Here is a 24,681-nt window from a genome sequence, read left to right as displayed (position 1 = left end):
GATGTTTTAGGTCTTGAAGACCTGTTCATCGCTCCGTGTGGGTCATCAGTTGTACATACTAAACTTTGCACCACTGGTGAGAAATGCAGTGAAGATGATCAACGTGGCAGTGTGTAGGAACTGGTGAGAAATGCAATGAAGATGATCAACGTGGCACTGTGTAGGAACTGGGGAGAAATACAATGAAGATGATCAACGTGGCAGTGTGTAGGAACTGGTCCCGGAGAAATGCAATGAAGATGATCAACGTGGCACTGTGTAGGAACTGGTCCTGGAGAAATGCAATGAAGATGATCAACGTGGCAGTGTGTAGGAACTGGTGAGAAATGCAGTGAAGATGATCAACGTGGCACTGTGTAGGAACTGGTCCTGGAGAAATGCAATGAAGATGATCAACGTGGCAGTGTGTAGGAACTGGTCCCGGAGAAATGCAATGAAGATGATCAACGTGGCAGTGTGTAGGAACTGGTGAGAAATGCAGTGAAGATGATCAACGTGGCACTGTGTAGGAACTATCTCATTCCTGCTGCTGCCTTCAGTTTCAGTTGGCACTGGTGAGTTCAATTCCATGACAAACTTCTGAATGAAAGGTGTGGGCAAAATGGATACCCCTTTTCTTTACTGAACGGCGGAAGAGGGGAACAGGCGAGGTGCTGTGCAGACCACAAAGTCCCAAACGCTTGACTCATGTCACCTCTGGGGTTAAAACTTTGATGCCTCATCTTCTTGTCCTCAGAACGGGCAAACAGGGTGTGTGTGTCGGAGAGGCAGACCAGTTTTCTGGTTACTGGTTCGTTTCCGTGTTGAAGCTCTTTGGAACTTGTTCACAGGTCTTCTCACTAGTACAACTGAATTGCATACGTGGTGCAAGATATCGACAGTTGTGACTAATGATAACCTCTAATGTGCTATTGTGTCTTCTGGCTGACATCTCCACCATGTTGCCGGAGACAAAATCAGCAAAGCGGCTACGTTTGATGCGGCTTCTGTTTGTTGAGCGTTCTTTTTTTAACTGGCCATGTGGTGTGTCCAGCACAGGCTTCATTAAGCAAGGGCTACAACTCAGTATTTTGAAGCAGTATCAAACTTCATGAGTTGATTCCCCACCCAGTCTTCAGTCCCCGACCAAGCACCGGGCCGTGAAACTTTAGGTCATTTCCAGTTGTGAGGGCTGCTCTAATTTGGAAGCCAGGGAGATTTTTTTTTTTTTCAATTTAAACAGACCCAAGACCTCACCAGAGGTGAACTATTCCTGAATGCATGGCATACCTTCTTTGGAATACCACGTCTTCCGAAAAGTGACTCAGTGAGGGTGAACTATTCCTGAATGCATGGCATACCTTCTTTGGAATACCACGTCTTCCGAAAAGTGACTCAGTGAGGGTGAACTATTCCTGAATGCATGGCATACCTTCTTTGGAATACCACGTCCTCCGAAAAGTGACTCAGTGAGGGTGAACTATTCCTGAATGCATGGCATACCTTCTTTGGAATACCACGTCTTCCGAAAAGTGACTCAGTGAGGAGCTTGTGGCGACATTGTGTGGACTGTCGAAGGGAAAGACATGTGTCACTTCCAGAGATAATGTACTACGTATTGCTCATTTTGTTGAATGGCCCGTGCTTGTACTCTGAAAAGAAATGTAGAATTTGGCACTATCACATAGTCTCAATCATATATATGATAATATATATATATATAGTCTCAATCATAATTGCTTCACAGTACTGCCCGCGCCGTTACGTGTAATTCAGTCTCATCTTTTATCACAGTAATAATAATAATAATAATAATGGATACTTATATAGCACACTATCCAGAAATCTGCTCTAGGTGCTTTACAAAAACGCTTTTGATAACATAACACATTATATCTATGTTACATACACACACCAAAATGTGACCACACACACACACACACACGCACGCACGCACGTACGCGCACACACACACGCACGCACGCACACACACACACACACACACACACACACACACACACTGCATACATACATTTTAACATACATGTGTATCTAACAGCTACCCTAACAAATACGCACACATAGGCAGGCACAAACTTACATAAACACACGCACACACAATACACATTCATATACATGCATGTAGTTGTGGACCTGCCACAATTGAACTTATTGCTGAGGGAAAAGGTGAGTTTTGAGACGAGATTTAAAAGATGCGAGGGAATCAGAGTGACGGAGGTTATCAGGGAGCTTGTTCCACGTCTTTGGCGATTGAAAAGAAAACGATCTGTGTCCATAGGTCTTACTTCTGACGTGAGGTATCCTGAGAAGTCGAGTATCAGAGGAAGAACGGAGCTGGCGAGACGGGGTATAGATATGGATGAGTTCAGAAAGATACTTGGGGCCAGATCCGTTGACTGCAGAAAAGGTCAGAGTGGATAGCTTATAGTCTATTCGATCAGAAACAGGCAACCAGTGGAGAGACTGAAGGAGAGGAGAAACATGGTCAAATTTAGAAGCTCTGCAAATGAGTCTGGCAGCGTTATTCTGAATTCGTTGGAGTCTGTCTAACAGGTATTTGGGAAGGCCGGCCAAAAGAGAGTTGCAGTAATCCAATCTTGAGAGAACCAGAGAGCATACAAGTGTCTTGGTTGCATCGGTTGAGAGATAGTGGCGGATAGAGCTGATTCTACGCAGTTCCAAATAGGCAACTTTACAGATATTCGAAATGTGCTGTTGGAAGGAAAGAGACTGGTCCAGGATTACACCAAGACTGCGAACAGAGGGAGAAAGTGAAACAGGTGTGCTATTGATCAGAACAGAGTCAGGAAAGGAAGGATGTTGACGAAACTTCTTTGGACAGGTTATCATCAATTCAGTCTTATCATCATTTAATTGCAGCTTGTTGAGAGTCATCCAGTCCTTTAGGCCAGCAATGCACTCCTGTGTTTGAGTCACCAGTGCATCAAATTCAGCTATGGAAGCCGACTGATAAAGTTGTGTGTCATCAGCAAAGCTCTCATGCGACATCGCATGATGACTGATGACATCCGACACAGGAGCCGCATACAGCACGAAAAGAACAGGACCTAGGACGGACCCTTGTGGGACACCATATTTCAAGGCAGATATTCTAGAGTATGTACCATTTACACACACTTTCTGTGTACGATCTGACAGGTAAGACGTGATCCATGCTAGTGCAGTGTCACGAATACCAAAGGAAGTTTTAAGTCTGTTCAAGAGGATAGAGTGGTCGATAGTGTCAAAAGCTGCTGACAAATCTAAGAGAGCGAGAACAGATATCTTATCCTCATCAAATCCCGAAAGCAAATCATTCACTATTCTAAGAAGGGCTGTTTCGCAACTATGACCACGTCTATAAGCTGACTGGTAGGAATTAAGTAAGCCATTCTGCTCCAGATGAGCTAAGAGCTGAGACAATATGATCTTTTCTAGCAGTTTTGATAAAAATGACAGATTAGAGACAGGTCGATAATTTTTCAAGCAATTATGATCCAAAGATGGTTTCTTGATGAGTGGACGTACAATAGCAGACTTGAAGCTTTCAGGGAAACAACCAGACAGCAAGGAAGAATTGATGACATGAGTAATATGTGGCAGTAGAACATCAATACATTCAACCAACAAAGAAGACGGGACAGGGTCAAGCTCACAGGATTTCGGACAAGCGCTCAGACACACTTTCTTCACAAAATCTTCAGTTACCGGTTGGAAACAATGTAAAACAGGACCACTGTACACGCGTTCTTGAACGGGTGAAGAAGGAGACACAACAGAGTCAAGCTTCTCACGAATGCATGATATTTTGCCGGTGAAGAAGTCAGAAAACTTTTGAGGGAGTTCCTGCACCGAAAATGTTGTAGGGAGAGGAGCGTTTTTCATTTTACCTAGTAGATTGTTCGTAGCGTTGAAAAGCTGTTTGGCTGTGGTGCATGCAAGTATTTTAGAAGAGTAGAACTTTGACTTTGCCCTGTCAACAATGTTTGTTACATTATTCCTGGCTGTCTGAAAAATGTCCCTACTGATGGTCAAACTAGTGGCGCGCCAGTGCCTCTCAGCTCTTCTTCTCTCCCGCTTGGCCTCCAACAGCTCTGGTCCCACAGTGTTGTACCAAGGCGACGGGGGACGATTGGAGATCAGGCGCCGAGTCGACGGGGCGTGCCTGTCGAGTGCAGCGCGTAGGACAGTGGATAGCTGGTCAGCAGTCGGCTCAAAAGGGATATTAGTCAGCAGGTCAGCTTTAAGTAAGTCTAAGTCAATTGAGGTCAGTGTGCGCACCTCCCTATACACACGGGGCGTGGGAGGTTTGGTGAGGTTCAGTTGACACGTCACACTGTGATGGTCGGAGGACAGGGTGTGATCGACGGTGGTAGACTTCAGGAGGCAGTCCTCATTTCTGTGCAACACCCAATCGACGATGTGACCACGATTGTGTGTAGGCTCGGTTACAGACTGGTTAAGATCGAACAAACTGACAATTTCAAGTAATTTAGAGGTATAAAACTGTGTGGGTGAATCAAAATGAAAATTAAAGTCACCGACAATAAGTAGGGAGCCTGGTAAACTGTTAGCGTATTCTAAGAAGTCCGGAAACTGTTCTATGAACATCGTATCAGAAAGTTTATTTTTCTTGTTTGGTGGCGGACGGTAGAGGCAGAACACATTGAGGTGGGAATGTGGCAGCGACAGTGAAAGCTGGGCCAGTTCGAATGAGGCATGGTTGAAGGGAAAGGCAGATGTGTACGTTGTGTGTGGGAGCAGCCTGTCTGACACAACGAAGGCGATTCCTCCCCCGCAAGTTGTTGTAACACGAGGGAAGGAGGTGGTAGTGTAGCCAGGGGGAGCGAGATCTCGACACTTAGCTTCATCCCCAGTACTGCGAAGCCAAGTTTCTGTGATACACAGGATGTCGAGGCTGATTGAGAGCAGATGTTCGTTGATCGCTGAGCGTTTGAGGCGAGGACCAACTGACTGGGCGTTGAACAGACCTAGAGAAATTTGAGTTGAGCGGTGGGAGGGAAAGCAGGACAGAGGTACACGAATATGGTTATCAAAGTTGATGCATTTAACAGGGTGGTCAGTGGAAGTTACACGTCCAGTACCACACACAACAGCTATCTTCCTCTGCTTGCGACGTCCTGCACGATGAGTGCGAACACGGGGGAGGTGACAACCTATACCCACACCTCTGATGGCGTCGATGACAGAAGGGTCAAGTGCTGCAGGAGGCACGGACAGGAGCTGGTCCCGTGTGTAAGACACACGGGGAGAATGAGCATTAAGCAAGGGCCTGTGGTAGAGGTCAGCTTCAGGAACACGCGGAGCGGGCTGCGCGTGCGAAAGGGGATGGTGAAGAAATGGCGTGCTCTGACAAGCAAGAATACTTGCCAGGTTACACAGAAAACATGTCCAAATAACTTGAAGTTCCGGTGGCAGAATCGCACAAAACAAGCACCAATGTATACTCCACTCCATCATAAAGTACATACACAACTTTTACGTCAACGCACAATCACATTCCAACACAACTGACGAAAGAAATGAGAGCTGGGACTATGCTGCCTGTCAGGCGTAGCCCTTACAATCCATTGAAATACAAGACAAAAGCGCCAGATCATGTGCTTTTGAATCAGAACCGACACCACAAAACACCGTGGCAACAAAGTGAGTGCAAGGTCTGTTCTGGTGAGTGGCCATAATTAATTAAGGTAACCTGACATTGCACCCAGTACGTAGACCGTCAGTGTAAGAAATGCATGTAGAGATTGTTAATTATAAATAAATGACGAAAAAGAAACTTATGAAATAAAGAATAATAATACTAATTAAACCTTGCAATACAAGTTGAGCCAAGTACGAAGTACCAGTCCCCCTCCCGCGGCTCTTTTCTCTCTCTCTCTCTCTTGGGAAACAGAGGGGGAGGGGGAGGTCGTAGGGGCTGAAGGTTGCTTGTTTTGACAAATGTGCTGCTCGCTTACGCCGCAGTTTTTGTTGATGACCTGTATCAATGGCTTTCATATATTCTTCTTCTTCTTCTTCTGCGTTCGTGGGCTTCAACTCCCACGTTCACTCGTATATACGCGAGTGGGCTTTTACGTGTATGACCGTTTTTACCCCGCCATATAGGCAGCCATACTCCGTTTTCGGGGGTGCTTTCATATATTGATTTGCATAATGTCGTGGACTGGATTATCGAGCTTATTTGTATACATGTCTGACATCAGTACGGATGGCAATCTCAAAATTATGTTCTCTGTGAAATTAGTAAATAAGATGGCTTGAAATCCAAAGTGTATGACTTATTGATGATTGCAAAAGCTGTCTGAATCATTATTATTGTTATTCGTAGTAGTAGTAGTATCATCATCATTATCATTATTATCATAGCAGATAATTTATTGGTATTTATTATTATCATCATTATTATCATAATCATTATCATCATTATCATTCGTTGTTCTTGTTGTTGTGCTTTTGTATATTTGTTGGATAAATGCGAGCCAGTAACGGGAAATAACTCAACACGTTTCGGTGGTATAGAATTTTAACAGGGTTACCTGTCTATATTTCTCAACTCGAATAAATAATTAAGCGAATGAAAATGTTACGCAAAAATAATTCTGTGTATATGACTTAACTTTGAGAAAAACGTATTGTCATACTTTCTTTTCTTCATTTATTCCATTTCTGACAAAACAAAATGTCTTCGGATAAAATCAATTTGGGTCAGCGGAAAGGTAAGCTTTAGCTCCCCTGCTTCTATGAGTTACCAAGGAACACAAACATGGCGGCGAAAAGCAAAGTGGAAGTGTACGGACTTTTGAATGATATCAACTATGTCCGGGCTCGCTGCTGTGCAGAGGTACGTTATCAGTTACAGATGGTTTGTCTACTTTATTCTATCGGCAAGGCTTTATGCGGCAAGTTATTCTGATTTATAAGATATAGGCACATAAAACTAGAGTCGTGTGTGCATAGTTCCACGGTATACAACACACGCATACTCAGTTGAAATATTACAACGTGTTGCAGGACAATAATCGTGTATGGACTGCGTTTAACATAAAAGTCTTCTTTCATTGGTAATTCAAAGACAGCAATTACTTTCGTCGAATTTCTATTCTTTGTCAAATAAAAGGTGTTTGGGGAAGTGATCGAATCAGCCCCCCCGCACCCCCCCCCCCCCTCTCTCTCTCTCTCTCTCCAACTTGGGCGTAACACTAACCATAACTAATTTGTGTACTAAATGAAATGAAGTTGTCCGTGAATCTTGATTAGATTAAGAAGATAGATGATAATACAATAATGTGCATCATCAGGAACACATTTGAAATGTTAGCTGCACTGCCTCATCAAGATGAGGATTTCAATTTCAAAGGATAAACTCATAAAGATCTGAACACAAATGCACACACTCACTCATACACAGACAGACAGACGGAGAGAGAGGGAGAGAGAGAGAGAATCACACACACACACACACACACACACACACACACACACACACACACACACACACACACTCACTCACTCACTCACCCACAAACCCCTCAGGAATCATATTCTTTATAAATCAAGGAAAGGGGATTAATCTGTTGAACCAAATCAACAATCACCATGACTGCACCACAGATGCTGACTCATACATGTGTCTTTTTTTTGTCTTTTTTTATGCATGACACTGAAAAGTATTGCATGAAATCAGAAATAACTGTAAATAAATGTCATTTGTTTTTATTTCCTGATGCAGGATATATACAGAATATGTTGTGAAAAACTGGAAGAGCCGGTGACTGTGGGTATGCTTCAGTTTGAATGGGACCTCTACATCAACGAGAAGAAAAGGGTAAGCTTTCTTGTCTGCCCCTCATAGTTTAATCAAGCTGAAGGTATTGTCTGTCTTTCTTAGTTTTTTTGTATCCCTCTTTCTATAATACAGTCCCTTCTGAAAGCTTTTGATCATTTCTGGATTATTATTTTCATGTAAGCTTCAATCATTTGATAGCTTTATTCTGCAGGACTGTTCTGAAGGTCATGCTTGGAGATGTAGTTTGCCAGGCATTGGAGTACCAAAAATAAAACGTTGTGTAACCTTGCACCATGTTTTAGAAATAGAAGGGAAGGTTTATGTGTCTGAGGGATAATTTTGATGCGTATCTAGTGCAATATCGATATGTTGAAACAGCAGTTTCAAAAATGCATGCACAAAATTTGTGTGTTTGTATATGAACATGCAAGTGTACACGCATGCATGTTTGCATGTTTTGTTTTTCTTAATTACTTTTATCATTAACCAGCATCTTATATTCTGTCATGTTTAATTAGTCTTCCTCTCCCTCTTTCTGTCTATAATTTTTATAGCCTTTTATTGACATGCATTTTATGACTAAAATTTGTTTTTCATCCCTTTGATTGAGAGTAATAAATGTGTGTGAATGTCTTGTGTTAAAGCCCCTTGATTTATCTTTGTACAAGAATCAGAGCTGTATAAATAAATGCATTTGTTGTTGTTGTTCATGTTGTTATCATCACAGTTATTATCATCATCATCATCATCAACATTATTGTTATTACCGTTATTATCATTACTATTATTGTTGTTATTATTATCATTAATATAATTATTATTATCATCATCTGTTCAAATTTTTTTTTATTGTTATTGTTGTAATTATTGTAATCATTATTGTTATTATTGTCATGATGATGGTCATCAAGGCGTTGCGAGGGGAGGCCTGGCAGTTCAGTGAGAAAGCCATCACGTTTGTGGACGGGGAGCTGATCGGTGGTCCCGATGACTTCATTGCCTGGGCCAAACAGAACTACAACTTTGAGGAGTTCCGCCCCAAACCCCTGCATGTGACACTGACAGAGGAGGGATATGTGCGTCACCTCAACTCCAAGAATGTGAGTGGCTTTCAGTTTCATTGTGCACTAGTTTGTTTTTTTGTTTTTTTTTTACGGGCGCAATAGCCGAGTGGGTAAAGCGTTGGACTGTCAATCTGAGGGTCCCGGGTTCGAATCACGGTGACGGCGCCTGGTGGGTAAAGGGTGGAGATTTTTACGATCTCCCAGGTCAACATATGTGCAGACCTGCTAGTGCCTGAACCCCCTTCGTGTGTATATGCAAGCAGAAGATCAAATACGCACGTTAAAGATCCTGTAATCCATGTCAGTGTTTGGTGGGTTCTGGAAACAAGAACATACCCAGCATGCACACCCCCGAAAATGGAGCATGGCTGCCTACATGGCGGGGTAAAAACGGTCATACACGTAAAAACCCACTCGTGTGCATACGAGTGAACGCAGAAGAAGAAGAAGCTTGGGTTTTTTTAGGCAAAATTGCACTGGCTCTTAGTGCTGCAGCCTTGGGAGCTAGTTGGCCTTTGGGAACCATCCCGACACTGACTGTCCTAAAACCCTCTTGGCCGAGAGAGTGGGGATGGAACTTGGACAAGACACTCTCCACTATAATCAAATTCTGGCCCAGATGGCCAGGACAGCAGTGGAGTGATGGCCTAGAGGTAACGCGTCCGCCTAGGAAGCGAGAGAATCTGAGCGCACTGGTTCGAATCACGGCTCAGCCGCCGATATTTTCTCCCCCTCCACTAGATCTTGAGTGGTGGTCTAGATGCTAGTCATTCGGATGAGACGATAAACCGAGGTCCCGTGTGCAGCATGCACTTAGCGCACGTAAAAGAACCCACGGCAACAAAAGGGTTGTTCCTGGCAAAATTCTGTGGAAAAATCCGCTTCGATAGGAAAAACAAATAAAACTGCACGCAGGGAAAAATACCAAAAAATTGGGTGGCGCTGTAGTGTAGCGACGCGCTCTCCCTGGGGAGAGCAGCCTGAATTTCACACAGAGAAATCTGTTGTGATAAAAAGAAATACAGATACATATACCTCCTGTGCTGTTCTGATGGTCAGTGTCGAACATGACTGACTTACCATGCATACATGCAGTAGTACAGGCAGAGGGATGGAGAGAACGTTATCTTGTCTTTCGTAGTCTGCAGAGAGCTGCCATCATGTTCTTTTTATATCATATTTTGCTTTACTTCATCATGTTAGGTGCATGGAGCGGCATTTGTATTGGAAATCACGTTGTAGACAGTTATGTATCGCTATCATTGTTTATCTGTTTTGTGCCTTGTTACCAGAAACATCCACTGCTGCCAGACTTGTGCGGTTTTAGCTGACTTCCTCCAGATACAACAATTCTCATTCATTTCTTTTGCTGTTTTAGCTAGGTTCCTCCATATATAGCCATTCTCATTCATTTCTTTTGCTGTTTTAGCTAGCTTCCTCCACATATAGCCATTCTCATTCATTTCTTTTGCTGTTTTAGCTAGGTTCCTCTATATATAGCCATTCTCATTCATTTCTTTTGCTGTTTTAGCTAGGTTCCTCCACATATAGCCATTCTCATTCATTTCTTTTGCTGTTTTAGCAAGGTTCCTCCATATATAGCCATTCTCATTCATTTCTTTTGCTGTTTTAGCTAGGTCCCTCCATATATAGCCATTCTCATTCATTTCTTTTGCTGTTTTAGCTAGCTACCTCCAGATGTAGCCATTCTCCTGCACTTCTTCTTTTGCTTTTTAAGCTAGCTTCCTCCAGATATATGAAAGGTGGGAGACACAGAGATGAAAGGTGGGAAATATAAAGATGAAAAGTGAGAGACATACAGATGAAAGAGCAAATGAACTTGGAGAAAGAAAACAGAGAGAGAGAGAAAGAGAGAGAGAGAGAGAGAGAGAGAGAGATGGAAGGTATATACCATGATACCATACACCTCACCTCACCTCACCTCAGGCCCATAACTAGTAGTCGTTGGGGGAAGCCTGAGGACCGCAGACGCAACCTCCCTTCTCCATCTGTCTCTGTCGGCAGCTGCTGGCAGCAGCTCACGTGTGTGGAGTCCGGTCCATTGTTTGATGTTCTCATGTCAGTTCTTCCGCTGTCTTCCTCTTCTTCTCCTGCCCTCGATGGTGCCTTGCATGATTGTTTTGGACAAGCTGGTGTGTCGAGTGTTGTGTCCAAACCATATCAGCTTGCGTCTCTTCACAGTTGAAAGGAGAGGTTCCTGAGGTCCAGCAAGGTTCTCAATTCTGCTCCGTACATGTTCATTGGTCCTGTACATACAACAAATACCATACCATACAACAAATCTTTATTTTTAAGTGTTGCATATAAACATCACTCAATCCACCTGCAAACAGGCAAAACAAACAGAAAGAGGTGACTCCGTACATGAAAAGTGATATTTGTCAAAACTGTATAAAATGAAATGGAATAACATGTTTATCTGTGTTGCCAGCATGACTATGTGTACATGGACATTTCCATCGGAGGAGAAGAGGCTGGCAGACTTGTTATTGAGGTAAATCACAATGTCTGTCTCTCTGTCTGTCTCTGACTCACTTGTTATTGAGGTAAAGCACAATGTCTGTCTGTCTGTCTGTCTCTGACTCACTTGTTATTGAGGTAAATCACAATGTCTGTCTGTCTGTCTGTCTCTGACTCACTTGTTATTGAGGTAAATCACAGTATAATGTCTGTCTGTCTGTGTCTGGCTTACTTGTTATTGAGGTAAATCACAATGTCTGTCTGTCTCTGACTCACTTGTTATTGAGGTAAAGCACAATGTCTGTCTGTCTGTCTCTGACTCACTTGTTATTCAGGTAAATCACAATGTAATGTCTGTCTGTCTCTGGCTCACTTGCCATTGAGGTAAAGCACAATGTCTGTCTGTCTGTCTGTCTCTGACTCACTTGTTATTCAGGTAAATCACAATGTAATGTCTGTCTGTCTGTGTCTGGCTTACTTGTTATTGAGGTAAATTGCAATGTCTGTCTCTGATTCATTTGTCTGCAAGTGTATTCGTTTCACTATCAAAGTGGATTTCGTTATCCTGGGTTCTTTTATTTTACTTGTGCTAATTGCTCGCTGCACACTGGATCTCAGTTTATCATCAAATCTGAAAGACTAGCACCCAGAGCACCACTCAAGGCCTCATGGAGAGGGAAGAAAAATCCTGATCTGTGTGTGGGGACGGCAACCCATGAACACTGGCTTTCTTGTGGGGCATCACCGCTAGGCCACTGCTGCCTGTTTTGACAAAACCCGTCAGGCCAGCTGGGCTCTTTGGTGTCTTGACAAAACCCATCTTGTCAGCTCAGCACTTTGATGTCTTGACAAAACCTGTCAGCTCAGCACTTTGATGTCTTGACAAAACCTGTCAGCTCAGCACTTTGATGTCTTGACAAAACCTGTCAGCTCGGCACTGTGATGCCTTGACAAAACCTGTCAGCTCTCAGCACTATGATTCCTTGACAAAACCTGTCAGCTCGGCACTATGATTCCTTGACAAAACCTGTCAGCTCAGCACTATGATGTCTTGACAAAACCTGTCAGCTCAGCACTATGATGTCTTGACAAAACCTGTCAGCTCAGCACTTTGATGTCTTGACAAAACCTGTCAGCTCAGCACTTTGATGTCTTGACAAAACCTGTCAGCTCAGCACTTTGATGTCTTGACAAAACCTGTCAGCTCAGCACTGTGATGCCTTGACAAAACCTGTCAGCTCAGCACTATGATGTCTTGACAAAACCTGTCAGCTCGGCACTTTGATGTCTTGACAAAACCTGTCAGCTCAGCACTATGATGTCTTGACAAAACCTGTCAGCTCAGCACTATGATGTCTTGACAAAACCTGTCAGCTCAGCACTATGATGTCTTGACAAAACCTGTCAGCTCAGCACTATGATGTCTTGACAAAACCTGTCAGCTCAGCACTATGATGTCTTGACAAAAACTGTCAGCTCAGCACTATGAGGCCTTGACAAAACCTGTCAGCTCAGCACTATGATGTCTTGACAAAACCTGTCAGCTCAGCACTTTGATGTCTTGACAAAACCTGTCAGCTCAGCACTGTGATGCCTTGACAAAACCTGTCAGCTCAGCACTTTGATGTCTTGACAAAACCTGTCAGCTCAGCACTGTGATGCCTTGACAAAACCTGTCAGCTCTCAGCACTGTGATTCCTTGACAAAACCTGTCAGCTCAGCACTTTGATGCCTTGACAAAACCTGTCAGCTCAGCACTGTGATGCCTTGACAAAACCTGTCAGCTCAGCACTATGATTCCTTGACAAAACCTGTCAGCTCAGCACTATGATGTCTTGACAAAACCTGTCAGCTCTCAGCACTATGATGTCTTGACAAAACCTGTCAGCTTGGCACTATGATGTCTTGACAAAACCTGTCAGCTCAGCACTATGATGTCTTGACAAAACCTGTCAGCTCAGCACTTTGATGTCTTGACAAAACCTGTCAGCTCTCAGTACTATGATGTCTTGACAAAACCTGTCAGCTTGGCACTATGATTCCTTGACAAAACCTGTTAGGTCAGCTCAGCACTTTGATGTCTAAGACCACACAGAATAGCTTAAGTCCAGGTGATTCAGAAAAATGCTTTTGTTTAAATCAAATAATGTGCAGAAATTTGGTTTATCAGTGGATTTGAAATGTCGGTACAGAATGTTTAGCTTTCCATAAATATTGGAGGTTTGGATTATGATGTCCCTCAAAGTAGTGTAGTGCATATAATGTATAATAAGAGATAGATGTACATTCAAGTATAGATCTGAGGTTAAAGCATTTTACTGTTAAAAGTATATCCAAGGTATTTTCTGTAATTTTTGTACTCTAATACAGTATATATCATCAGTATATGATAATATTTTACATGCAGTAGTGCTACAATTGCATTTGTATGTGAATATGAACAAAAAGTTACAATGTCTTACAGTAATTATGGAAAGTATAATGTGTGTGAAAAACAGAGTGCAGATGTTTCCTGTCTATTTCAGCTGTTCTCCAACAAGGTGCCCAAAACCTGTGCCAACTTTGGCTGTCTGTGTCAGCTGTTCTCCAACAAGGTGCCCAAAACCTGTGCCAACTTTGGCTGTCTGTGTCAGCTGTTCTCCAACAAAGTGCCCAAAACCTGTGCCAACTTTGGCTGTCTGTTTCAGCTGTTCTCCAACAAGGTGCCCAAAACCTGTGCCAACTTTGGCTGTCTGTTTCAGCTGTTCTCCAACAAAGTGCCCAAAACCTGTGCCAACTTTGGCTGTCTGTTTCAGCTGTTCTCCAACAAAGTGCCCAAAACCTGTGCCAACTTTGGCTGTCTGTTTCAGCTGTTCTCCAACAAGGTGCCCAAAACCTGTGCCAACTTTAAAGCGCTGTGCACGGGGGAGAAGGGAGTCAGTGAGGAGTCTGACTACAAACTGGCCTACCTCAACTCCCTCTTCCACAGAATTGTTCCCAACGGCTGGATTCAAGGGGGAGGTAATTCTATTTGCTTTGCTTTTTTGACTCACTTGTGTAAACAAAGTGAGTCTATGTTTTAACCTGGTGTTCGGTTGTCTGTGTGTGTGTGTGTCCGTGGTAAACTTTAACATTGACATTTTCTCTGCAAATACTTTGTCAGTTGACACCAAATTTGGCATAAAAATAGGAAAAATTCAGTTCTTTCCAGTCATCTTGTTTAAAACAATATTGCACCTCTGGGATGGGCACAAAAAATTTTTAAAAAAGAAGCCTAATTATATGCAAACTGCATTTACTGTTATATTTATATTTTTTGTATTCTCTAAACTTGGCACTTTGACCTCTTATTCTGACACAACAACAAGAGGAGTCATTATTATCATTTTTTGTTCAAACAGGAACTTCTTTTGCTAAGCATGGAATTTTTATTTATTTTGCAAACGTTTTGGTGCAGAGAGTAAAAAAGGGAAATTACTCTGTAATTAATGCTAGGGGACTTAATTTATCACAAGTGAGTCTTGAAGGCCTTGCCTCTCTTGTTTTTTGTTTTTTTGTGACCAGATATGTGGATGGAATTGTGGAGTGCCATTGTATGGGTTCATTGATCCTGCCCATGATATTCTCAGTTATTGTCACTTGATTTTTTTTTTCTTCTGAATGCCTGGGTGTGTTGGCGTCGTGGTAAAGAGAACACCCAGGCATGTAGATGTAAAATGGTTATCGTCTGAAAAGAAAGCGTGCAACTTTGAAATTAGAATAATTCCAGCTTCATAGTGCTGTATTCAAAGAGTATGTTTGTGTTCTTGTGCGTTTGTGCATGAGTGTGTTTGTGTGTGTGTGTGTTTGTGTGTGTGTGTACTGTTGGTATTTGAGGCATGGTTACTGGAATGTTTGTGTTCATGTGTGTGTGTGTGTGTGTGTGTGCACACATTTTGTGCACTGTTGGTATGTCAGTCATGGTTACCGGAGTACTTGTTCCAGTGGATGGAAGCCTGTTCTATTTTTTAACTGTTTTTGCATGTTGTATAACTTTGTATTTCCTTCTAACTCTAAGTGAAAAAAAAAAGAAAACAACATTCTTATTCTTATTCATATTGTAATAGTTGTGATAGTGTCAGTATGGCATGGGATGCTGCTGTGGAGGAAATGTGCTTGCCCTTGTAGGATGTAGGGTTTGGTGTTCACAGCTGTCAGTTCACAGTGTAGGGTTGAGGACTGTGTGCTGTGGACGTGGTGCTACATGTAGGGTGCTGCCCTTTCCACTGTCGTCATCATTTCTGTGAGAGAACTGGTTTCAGAGAAAGCAGATTTGAAATATCCCCACCTTGTTACAGGGTCCTCAGCAGTAGTCCATCTTCATCACACTTAATGACTTATCATCATGGTTAAACTCATCATACTTATCATCATGGTTAAACTCATCATACTTTATCATCATGGTTAAACTCATCATACTTATCATCATGGTTAAACTCATCATACTTTATCATCATGGTTAAACTCATCATGCTTTATCATCACGGTTAAACTCATCATACTTTATCATCATGGTTAAACTCATCATACCAATCATCATGGTTAAACTCATCATACTTTATCATCATGATTAAACTCATCATACCTATTATCATGGTTAAACTCACCATGCAATATCCTTTCCTTTACAGACATATTCCATGGCCGAGGCAACGGTGGAGAGTCCATCTATGGGGGGGTGTTTGAAGGTATGAAACTGGCCAGATGGATTGTGTGAACTTCATTCAGGAAGTTAAGAAACTGGCCAGACTGATTGTGTAAACTGGGTTCTGCTTTAGCCTATGTGTAGTATTGGTCATATGGATTGTGTAAACTGGGTTTTGCTTCAGTTAAGGTATAGTATTGGTCATATGCATTGTATAAACTGGGTTTTGCTTCAGTTAAGATATAGTATTGGTCATATGCATTGTGTAAGCTGGGTTTTGCTTCAGTTAAGATATAGTACTGGTCATATGGATTGTGTAAACTGGGTTTTGCTTCAGTTAAGATATAGTATTGGTCATATGGATTGTGTAAACTGGGTTTTGCTTCAGTTAAGATATAGTATTGGTCATATGGATTGTGTAAACTGGGTTTTGCTTCAGTTAAGATATAGTACTGGTCATATGGATTGTGTAAACTGGGTTTTGCTTCAGTTAAGATATAGTACTGGTCATATGCATTGTATAAACTGGGTTTTGCTTCAGTTAAGATATAGTACTGGCCATATGCATTGTGTAAACTGGGTTTTGCTTCAGTTAAGATATTAGTACTGGTCATATGGATTGTGTAAACTGGGTTTTGCTTCAGTTAAGATATAGTACTGGTCATATGGATTGTGTAAACTGGGCTTTGCTTCAGTTAAGATATAGTATTGGTCATATGCATTGTGTAAACTGGGTTTTGCTTCAGTTAAGATATAGTATTGGTCATATGCATTGTGTAAACTGGGTTTTGCTTCAGTTAAGATATAGTACTGGTCATATGGATTGTGTAAACTGGGTTTTGCTTCAGTTAAGATATAGTATTGGTCATATGCATTGTGTAAACTGGGTTTTGCTTCAGTTAAGATATAGTACTGGCCATATGCATTGTGTAAACTGGGTTTTGCTTCAGTCTCTGTATACCTATATGTATAGTTTTCTCAGTTTGATTTGTGGAGAGGTCTTCCTTTTCGTTTTCTTTTGGACTGGTCTGGTTTTGGTGTTTTCAGCAAAGAGAGGGTCTCTGCAGTTGGCCTTACAAATGCACAATGAACTGCACAGAAAATCGAAGCAATCCAGTAGACGATGAATCCAACAGCAGAGTGGTTAAAGCATTATACTGTTATTAATCTGAGTGTTCTGGGTCAGAATTCCAGTCACAGTGTTTGGTGGGTTCATTAAGGATGGAGATTTAAAGCGTTAGAATTTTGATCCGACTGAGAGGTCTGGGTTAGAATCACAGTGGTGGGTGGAGAGTTCTTCAGTCTTCCAGGTCCACGGATTTGCAGACCTGCTGGAACCTGAACCTCCGTCATGTGTATACGCATGCAAAAGATCAGTTAAGGGGGGACTTGGCGTGCATTTTTGATGAAAAATCACCAGAAAATGTGTTTTGGGGTTATTGTAAATTTTGAAAGAATAATATATCTACAAACACTTTTTGGGTGTCTTTTGCTTTAATTTTGCATAAAAGTGTGTGTAATTGTACTTTTTTTAATGTAGGTGGCCTCAAATATTTATCGGAAATCGAAGTCGAATCACAAAAATCGCTATCTTCAGACCCTAGCAACCACCACTTTCGTTTTACCAATTGAGGTGTGTGACCGCTCGTTTGAAAGCTAAACATACGCTCTTTCCGGTCAACCTAATTTCATATGCAAACAACCTCGGTGCGAGAGCTCCGCGAAGCACGAAATGGCTCACCCAACAACAGTGTATAAACCGGTGATTGGGCCTAAGCTGTCACGAGGGTAAATCCATGATTCTGATTGGCCGAAACTCCAGTCATCCGCCATCTTTGTTCATAGCGTCTGTTTCGAAGTGAGCTAACTAGGACATTCATTTTGTCAATTTTAGGCACAGGTTTGCTTTTTTACAATGCCAAGAAAGTTTGGAACGAAGTTTAGAGTACTCCATAAGTTTGGTACAAAGAAGAGAAAAGGGAAATGTGGAAAAGCCAGCCGCCAATCACAGCAAACTGAGGTCGAATCGACAACCTGTGAGCCGACTCCATCAACGTCGTCTGCTATGGAATACCCGTCCTCTACTTCAAAGAAAAGAAAAGGACTTTTTCTCAAAAAAGAAGGCAGTGTCTGATTCTAGTGAAGAAGTAGATGAGTCTGGACCCAGCAAAAAACAAAGACTGGAAGAGGAAGCTGTAGAAGAAGTGAGAAGTGACGATCTCAACATCATCATGAACCTGAGCTGCCTTCAGTGTCTCGTCGATTCCAGTGGTGCATTGTGTCCAGAATCCAAAGAACCGGTAAGTCGATCGTTGATTTCTTTGTTTATTTTTCGTTTTCTTTATCATTCATACTTCTTCCTGGTCATTGTGAAGTGTGAGAGGAGAGAATTAGATTGTGGTGTCAGGGGGTGAGTGGGGGGGCTGTGTGTGTGTCGTGGGGTGTGTGTGAGAGGTTATGTGTTTATTCAATCAATGTGTGTGTGTTCCAGGTTGTGTTTATTCAGTGTGTGTGTGTGTGGCTGTGAGTGTGTTCAGTGTATTAGTGTGTGTTTCAGGTTATGTGTTTATTCATAGTGTGTTCGTGTGTGTGATTATTCTGTGTGTTTGAATATGTTTCAGGTTATGGGTTTGTTCATTGTGTATGTGTATGAGATGTGTATATTCCATGTGTGTGTTTCAGGTTATGTGTTTGTTCAGTGTGTGTGTGTGTGTGTGTAAGACTGCTTGTACAGATGTGTGTATATGTTACAAATGTATGAAGCTGTGCAAAAAAAAAGTGTACTGTAATGTATCATGTGTTTCAGAGCCTGAGGGTGACTGAGGGAGGTCAACAAAGGGTCCTCGGCCCTGCTGGATGTGATGCTGGAACTGGAGCTTGTGGGAGGAAGCACTCTGGGTGACTTTGTTTTGAAAGAGGACACTGCCAGGGTGGTGAAATCCAGCAGAAAATCATCAGAAAAGGAGAAAGAGAAGAGAAAGAAAATAGAGATGGTGCGACGCATGGAACGCCAGGAAAGACAAGAAAGAGAAGGGGAGGTGTATGGGCCTGGGCAGTTCTGAGTGTTTGATTTCCAATGCCACATAGAAAAAACTGTACAGAATGTCTTGACAAGGTATCATACTTGATAATTATTGGAAAATGATAGTAATACTATTGAAAATTGTTCCTTTCATTTGTCCACATTAAATTCTATCTTTGGAGTCAAATTTCTCAAAACGACTTTTTATTCCATACGTATGTACTGCCCTCCTTTACTGTACAAGTTCTACAACAGCTATTGCCTTGAAATTTTGCATATAGATGGAAAAATGGCTTCTGAGTGCAATGAAACCATTAGAAAGTATGGATCTTGGACAGTTTTAGTGTTATATTAGGTTAAAAATAATTATTTACATTTGTCAATTTTCTCCAAAGTCTTGGCGATGGTATTTACATTTATGTACATTTATACATACTAATTTATGTCTATTGCACTCTTCTATTCATGTCCTTTGTATTGATTATGATTTTAGCTTCAATACTACCTAACTTTGCAAACTGTAGAGGAGGAGCAGACGTACTCGTTTTCGACAGCACAAAAACAAGAAAAAAAATCATAAAATTATTTCTATGTAACATGAACATTTGAAACTTTGTATTCTAGCTCCAAATCCACTTTGCTGTCTATGTGCAAAATTTCATGGCAATAGCTTTAGTAGAAGTCGAGATACAAAAATACTAGAAAAATGCACACCAAGTCCCCCCTTAACCCATGTTGAACATCCTGTAAACCATGTCAGCATTTGTTCAGTGGATCATGGAAACACGAACATAGCCAGCAGCAGGCACATCCTGAAAAGTAAGTGTGGCTACTTGTATGGCATGGTGAAAATAGTCATACACATAAAAGCTCACTTGTACATGTATACAAGTGAATTTATTAGTAGCAACCCAGGTTTGCAGAAGTGAATTTTTGTTTGTTTTTTGTGGGATCAACTGCATATAAGTCCATGAAGTACACAATTTTTTTCCTTTTTAGGTTTAGAAAATAGCTAAAATCATATTTTATCAGATGTTTTCAATATATGTGTGTGCATGCATGTATGCGTGCATATGTGTGTGTGTGTGTGTGTGTGTGCACAGATGAGAATTTCTCAGTTCCTCACGACCGGCGAGGCATTGTGGGCATGGCCAACAAAGGTCGTCATAGCAACCAGTCTCAGTTCTACATCACCCTACAACCCACCCCATGGATGGACACCAGATACGTGGCTTTCGGGTCAGTGTGTGTGTGTGTGTGTGTGCGGGTGGGGGGGGGGGGGGGGGGGATGTGGTTGTCAACATTTTTCAAGTATGTTTCCAGACCGGAAATTAAGTGAAAAATACTCCTGACTTCTTATCCTCTATTCCCCCCAGTGTGTGTGAGAGAGGGAGAGGGAGGGGGCAGGTGGTGTGATGAGCTGGAGTGTGTGTCTGTGTTTGTCTGGAACTGTGCCAGTGTGTGTTTGTCAAGCCATCAAAGTGCTGAGCTGATATGACAGGTTTTGTCTCAGCATCTGTCTGTCTGTATAACTCTGTGTGTGTGTGTGTGTGTGTGTGTGTGTGTGTGTGTGTACAGAAATGTGTAATGCGTTCACTGATGTAACTGCTGTCTCTGTTTTCATACAGCAAATAATAAGTTATGTGTGTGTGTGTGTGTGTGTACAGAAATGTGTAATGCGTTCACTGATGTAACTGCTGTCTCTGTTTTCATACAGCAAATAATAAGTTATGTGTGTGTGTACAGAAATGTGTAATGCGTTCACTGATGTAACTGCTGTCTCTGTTTTCATAAGCTTATGTTCTTTCTGCTCTTTTCCCCATGCCTAATTTTGCCATCTGTTTCCTTCCTGTGTAGCCCTGAGTGAAGTGACACTGTGTCTGTGTGCTGTCTTGTTCTCAGACAAGTGATAGAAGGCACGGACACCCTGCGGAAGATGGAGATAGAGGAGACGCTCAACGAGCGCCCGACAAGGGACATCAAGGTCACAGGCTGTGGGGTTCTCACCTTTGAGTTCTAAAAGACATGCCGGCAAGTGCATCCATCCAAGACAACAATGATACATTTGCAGACATTAAAAAAAAAAAGAGAGAGAAAAAGGTGGCGTTGCTTTGTGGCTATGCCACGCTCTGCCCCCTTGGAGAGAGAGCAGCCCCAATTTCATAGACATCTGTTGTGACAAAGAAAGAGTAATTCAATACAATGCAAATTGATAAAGTGGACCTCTCTCTATATATGTATATATATACCTTTATCTCCCCATGCCCTCCCCACACCCCACCTCCACCCCCGCCCCCTGACACATATACAGCACATATCTAGACACAAGTGTGTTTTGAAACAGGTTTGTCAGATGTTAACATCTTGACACCTTCAGTGAGAAAGTGTGCACAAAATCATCATGATGACTGATGCTGAGAGTCCGAGAGCTCTTGTGAAGTAACAATCTTTAGTCTACCATGCTTTTGATAATGCATTCTGTATATGTCTTGTGAAGTACCGATCTTTAGTCTACCATGCTTTTGATAATGCATTCTGTGTCCAACAGTCTTACCCAGCAGTCACAACTATTGTTTGTATTCCTGCGTCATCATTCTGCACATCGTGTACATTTCATGGTGATAAATTTGGGACGGTCTTGTTTGCATCATGGAAACATGCTTTCACAAGGTTTACATAATTATACACACATATATATATATATATGTGTGTGTGTGTCTATATGTTGACTGTATTTATATACATGAACAATAAAGTGATAAGAAAAAAAGTGTGTGTGTGTGGATGTGTGTAAGCAGGTGCACGCTGGTTTGCTCGCGAGCGAGTGATGGGATTTTGAAAAGTGGAGGAATCAATGCAAGGGAAATAAAGCAGTGGTGTGGGATCAGCCGGTCTTGAGTTAACTCCCTTAGATTTGTTACAGTTCGAGAAGACCTACTGATGCATTGATACTGTCCACCAGCGGTGATCACGTTGTCCACTGTAAGATTCTCTCCACTCTCCATCTTCTTGTCTCTGGGTTTCTCTTCTGAATCTGCTTTACTCAACAAGTTTTCTATCATCTCTCGGCTTCACCCACCTCTCATAAAAAAAAAGATCAATAATACATGGTGCACTTTCTCTCCAAGAACTCTGGGTGTTTTATATGAAAGAAGAAATTACAACTTAAATGAATCATTCATGACCACTCTTTCTCAAAATAGACAGAAAGAGACATTAAACCGATCTTCTTCTTCTTCTGCGTTCGTGGGCTGCAACTCCCACGTTCACTCGTATGTACATGAGTGGGCTTTTACGTGTATGACCGTTTTTACCCCGCCATGTAGGCAGCCATACTCCGTTTTCGGGGGTGTGCATGCTGGGTATGTTCTTGTTTCCATAACACGCCGAACGCTGACATGGATTACAGGATCTTTAACCTGCGTATTTGATCTTCTGCTTGCATATACACACGAAGGGGGTTCAGGCACTAGCAGGTCTGCACATATGTTGACCTTGGAGATCATAAAAATCTCCACCCTTCACCCACCAGGCGCCGTCACCGTGATTTGAACCCGGGACCCTCAGATTGACAGTCCAACGCTTTAACCACTCGGCTATTGCGCCCGTCATTAATCCGATCATTTGCCCTATCCTGACGTGCAGCCTAATAATTTTCGCTCTGTCTCTCTTTTTGCGTCCGTCTTTGTCTCCATCCATTCACATCTGTCCCTTAAAAGTTTATAGAACGTGTTCCCGATTTCTGTCTCTCTTAACCCCTTCACTGCTAGTACGTTTTACTATGGCCTATGCTGAGAAAATTTTCAGAAAAACAAGAAAAACACGCCAATTATTTTAATTTGCTTGTATTTCAAAAAGTACTGAAGATAAGTGCATAAAAGTATATATCAAATGAAAGGAAAATGAACCAAGATTTTGTTTTTTTTATACTCACATGTTCAAATAATGAGTCAATCTGACAGAAAAATTCCATAAAATGCATAAATAAAAAAAATGGGACTGTCATTCTATCATGTAGGTGCTACAATATCAACCAGGTTATCAACCTGTCTTTCTTGTGACTGTTGTGATCAAACACACACACTGTCAGGGCTGAGCAAGTGTCCAGGTACATAAAACTCCAACACAGTCCACACAAAGAATGATAAGGGTGTACTCACCCGGGATCTATCGCCAGTAAAAACGCTGTGTGTGGTACTTGCAGAAACAGTCTTCAAGACACAGTGCTGGTTTGCTGGGGCAGTCTGGGCAGTAGAACCTCACATCCTTTCTTTGTCCTTTCTTCAAGCAGACTCTGCACCTCCTTTGTGGCCAGACTTTCTGTGGGGTAGGTGGGGTGAAGTGACGTCCACACAAGACAAACAGCATGGTCATCTTTAGCAGTGTCTTGGTCACCAAAAATCATGGCACTAATTACATCATTCTGAAGTCCAGGAGTGTACTGCTGTTGCCTGCTTTTTTGCAGAGGATGTGTGCATTCAGCATGGCAATTTGTAGAAAATGCACACACAGCTATCTGTACCACTTCAGGGTTTTCCTTGTGACGTTGTAGGGCTGCAGCTGTTGGTCATGATGGTCCATGGCACCCATGTTTTTTGTTGTAATCCAGAATTGCTGGAGGCTTGTTTACTGCCCTTTGGTCTTGCTGCTGCTGGTCTTCAGCTGTAGGTTTGTGGCAAGTTGTCAACTCCAGATGATCCAGGATGAACATCATGATCATCACCATGCTGCATACCTGAAACATATTGCATAAAAGATTAAGTTTGTTGGGTTTTTTTTTTAACATATAAAAAGATCATGAAATGATACCATTTTATTTCTGTTTTCAGAAGCTGAAATACAAACACACACACACACACCTACCCCACTCCCCCCACCCCAAACCCCCAAAACACACACACACTGAAACTGGTTCATGGTATGCCACACTCCCTTCATTCTCTCTTTCTCATACAAAACAAAATGACAACACACACACACACACTTCTACAAGTGTTGCATTTACAAAGTAATTTAGGCATACAATTCTGTATATCATTCTCTCTCTCTCTCTCACTCACACACACAACAACAATAACAACAACAAACCAAAAAAGTAATATACACTCGGGAACGAACACACAGAAAGCTGCAGGCGAGCGACGCACGCTATCATCAACAATCAGCCAGCCAGCAAGCCACGCCCCCCTTGGGCTGCGATGGTCAGACACAGTACCCACGTGACTGACTGACTCTCACTCACACACACACTGATCAGTGACTGACGAAGCCACTTACCACAGCTAACACATTCAAAACACACACAATACAGTCATGTTCATTGTTACAACAAACGGAAAGCAAATAATAAACTGACAAACCTCGTAAACACGCACCTGCATCTTGAATCAGCTGAGCTTGTCTGTCTTCAGTTTCGTCAAGCAACTCCACCTTCCGCCCCCCTCCACTGTCAAAATCAGCGTCTTCGGCATCAACTTCACACAGTTCTATCTCATTGAGTCCATAATCTTCATCTCTACTGTTTGCATCGCGAAAGAATTCTTTCAATACAAGTGCAAGTGTTGGAGTTTGTATGCGTTCAGCCATGGCTTTGCAAACACAACCTGAGCTTCGTACAAACTTGCAAAACTTTCGCCATAAA

The 24,681-nt window shown here is 42.1% G+C and overlaps 2 protein-coding genes across 2 annotated transcripts in view; one reads left to right on the top strand and one right to left on the bottom strand.

Moving 5' to 3' along the window:
• The window catches only part of LOC143283154 (dynein light chain Tctex-type protein 2B-like), a 48,309-nt gene extending 23,628 nt beyond the window's left edge, over positions 1-24,681 (bottom strand). Inside the window, exons 1-3 of the mRNA XM_076589300.1 lie at positions 24,416-24,681; positions 23,201-23,775; positions 10,817-11,141 (exon numbers count right to left, since the gene is read on the bottom strand). Of these exons, the coding sequence (XP_076445415.1) occupies positions 10,817-10,953 (137 nt within the window). The 5' untranslated portion in view covers positions 10,954-11,141; positions 23,201-23,775; positions 24,416-24,681. The remainder of the gene's footprint in view (positions 1-10,816; positions 11,142-23,200; positions 23,776-24,415) is intronic.
• On the top strand, positions 6,771-21,800 carry LOC143283153 (putative inactive peptidyl-prolyl cis-trans isomerase-like 6). The gene is made up of 8 exons (XM_076589299.1): positions 6,771-6,865; positions 7,754-7,849; positions 8,722-8,910; positions 11,327-11,389; positions 14,205-14,355; positions 16,005-16,061; positions 20,144-20,279; positions 20,943-21,800. The coding sequence occupies exons 1-8, from the start codon at positions 6,788-6,790 to the stop codon at positions 21,058-21,060; spliced, it is 888 nt and encodes a 295-aa protein (XP_076445414.1). The 5' UTR covers positions 6,771-6,787; the 3' UTR covers positions 21,061-21,800.

Source organism: Babylonia areolata, chromosome 6, assembly GCF_041734735.1.
Source record: "Babylonia areolata isolate BAREFJ2019XMU chromosome 6, ASM4173473v1, whole genome shotgun sequence".
NCBI classification, from domain to species: domain Eukaryota; kingdom Metazoa; phylum Mollusca; class Gastropoda; order Neogastropoda; family Buccinidae; genus Babylonia; species Babylonia areolata.
Note: the sequence above shows the minus strand (reverse complement) of the source record. Positions and strands in the feature narration are given on the sequence as shown.

Bases quoted from the DNA above. Each gene is read 5' to 3' on its own strand.
- LOC143283153 (XM_076589299.1), top strand. From the start codon at position 6,788: ATGGCGGCGAAAAGCAAAGTGGAAGTGTACGGACTTTTGAATGATATC. The intron at 11,390-14,204 runs GTAAATCACAAT...TGTCTGTTTCAG, and splicing joins CTGGCAGACTTGTTATTGAG to CTGTTCTCCAACAAGGTGCC. The intron at 20,280-20,942 runs GTCAGTGTGTGT...TCTTGTTCTCAG, and splicing joins ACCAGATACGTGGCTTTCGG to ACAAGTGATAGAAGGCACGG.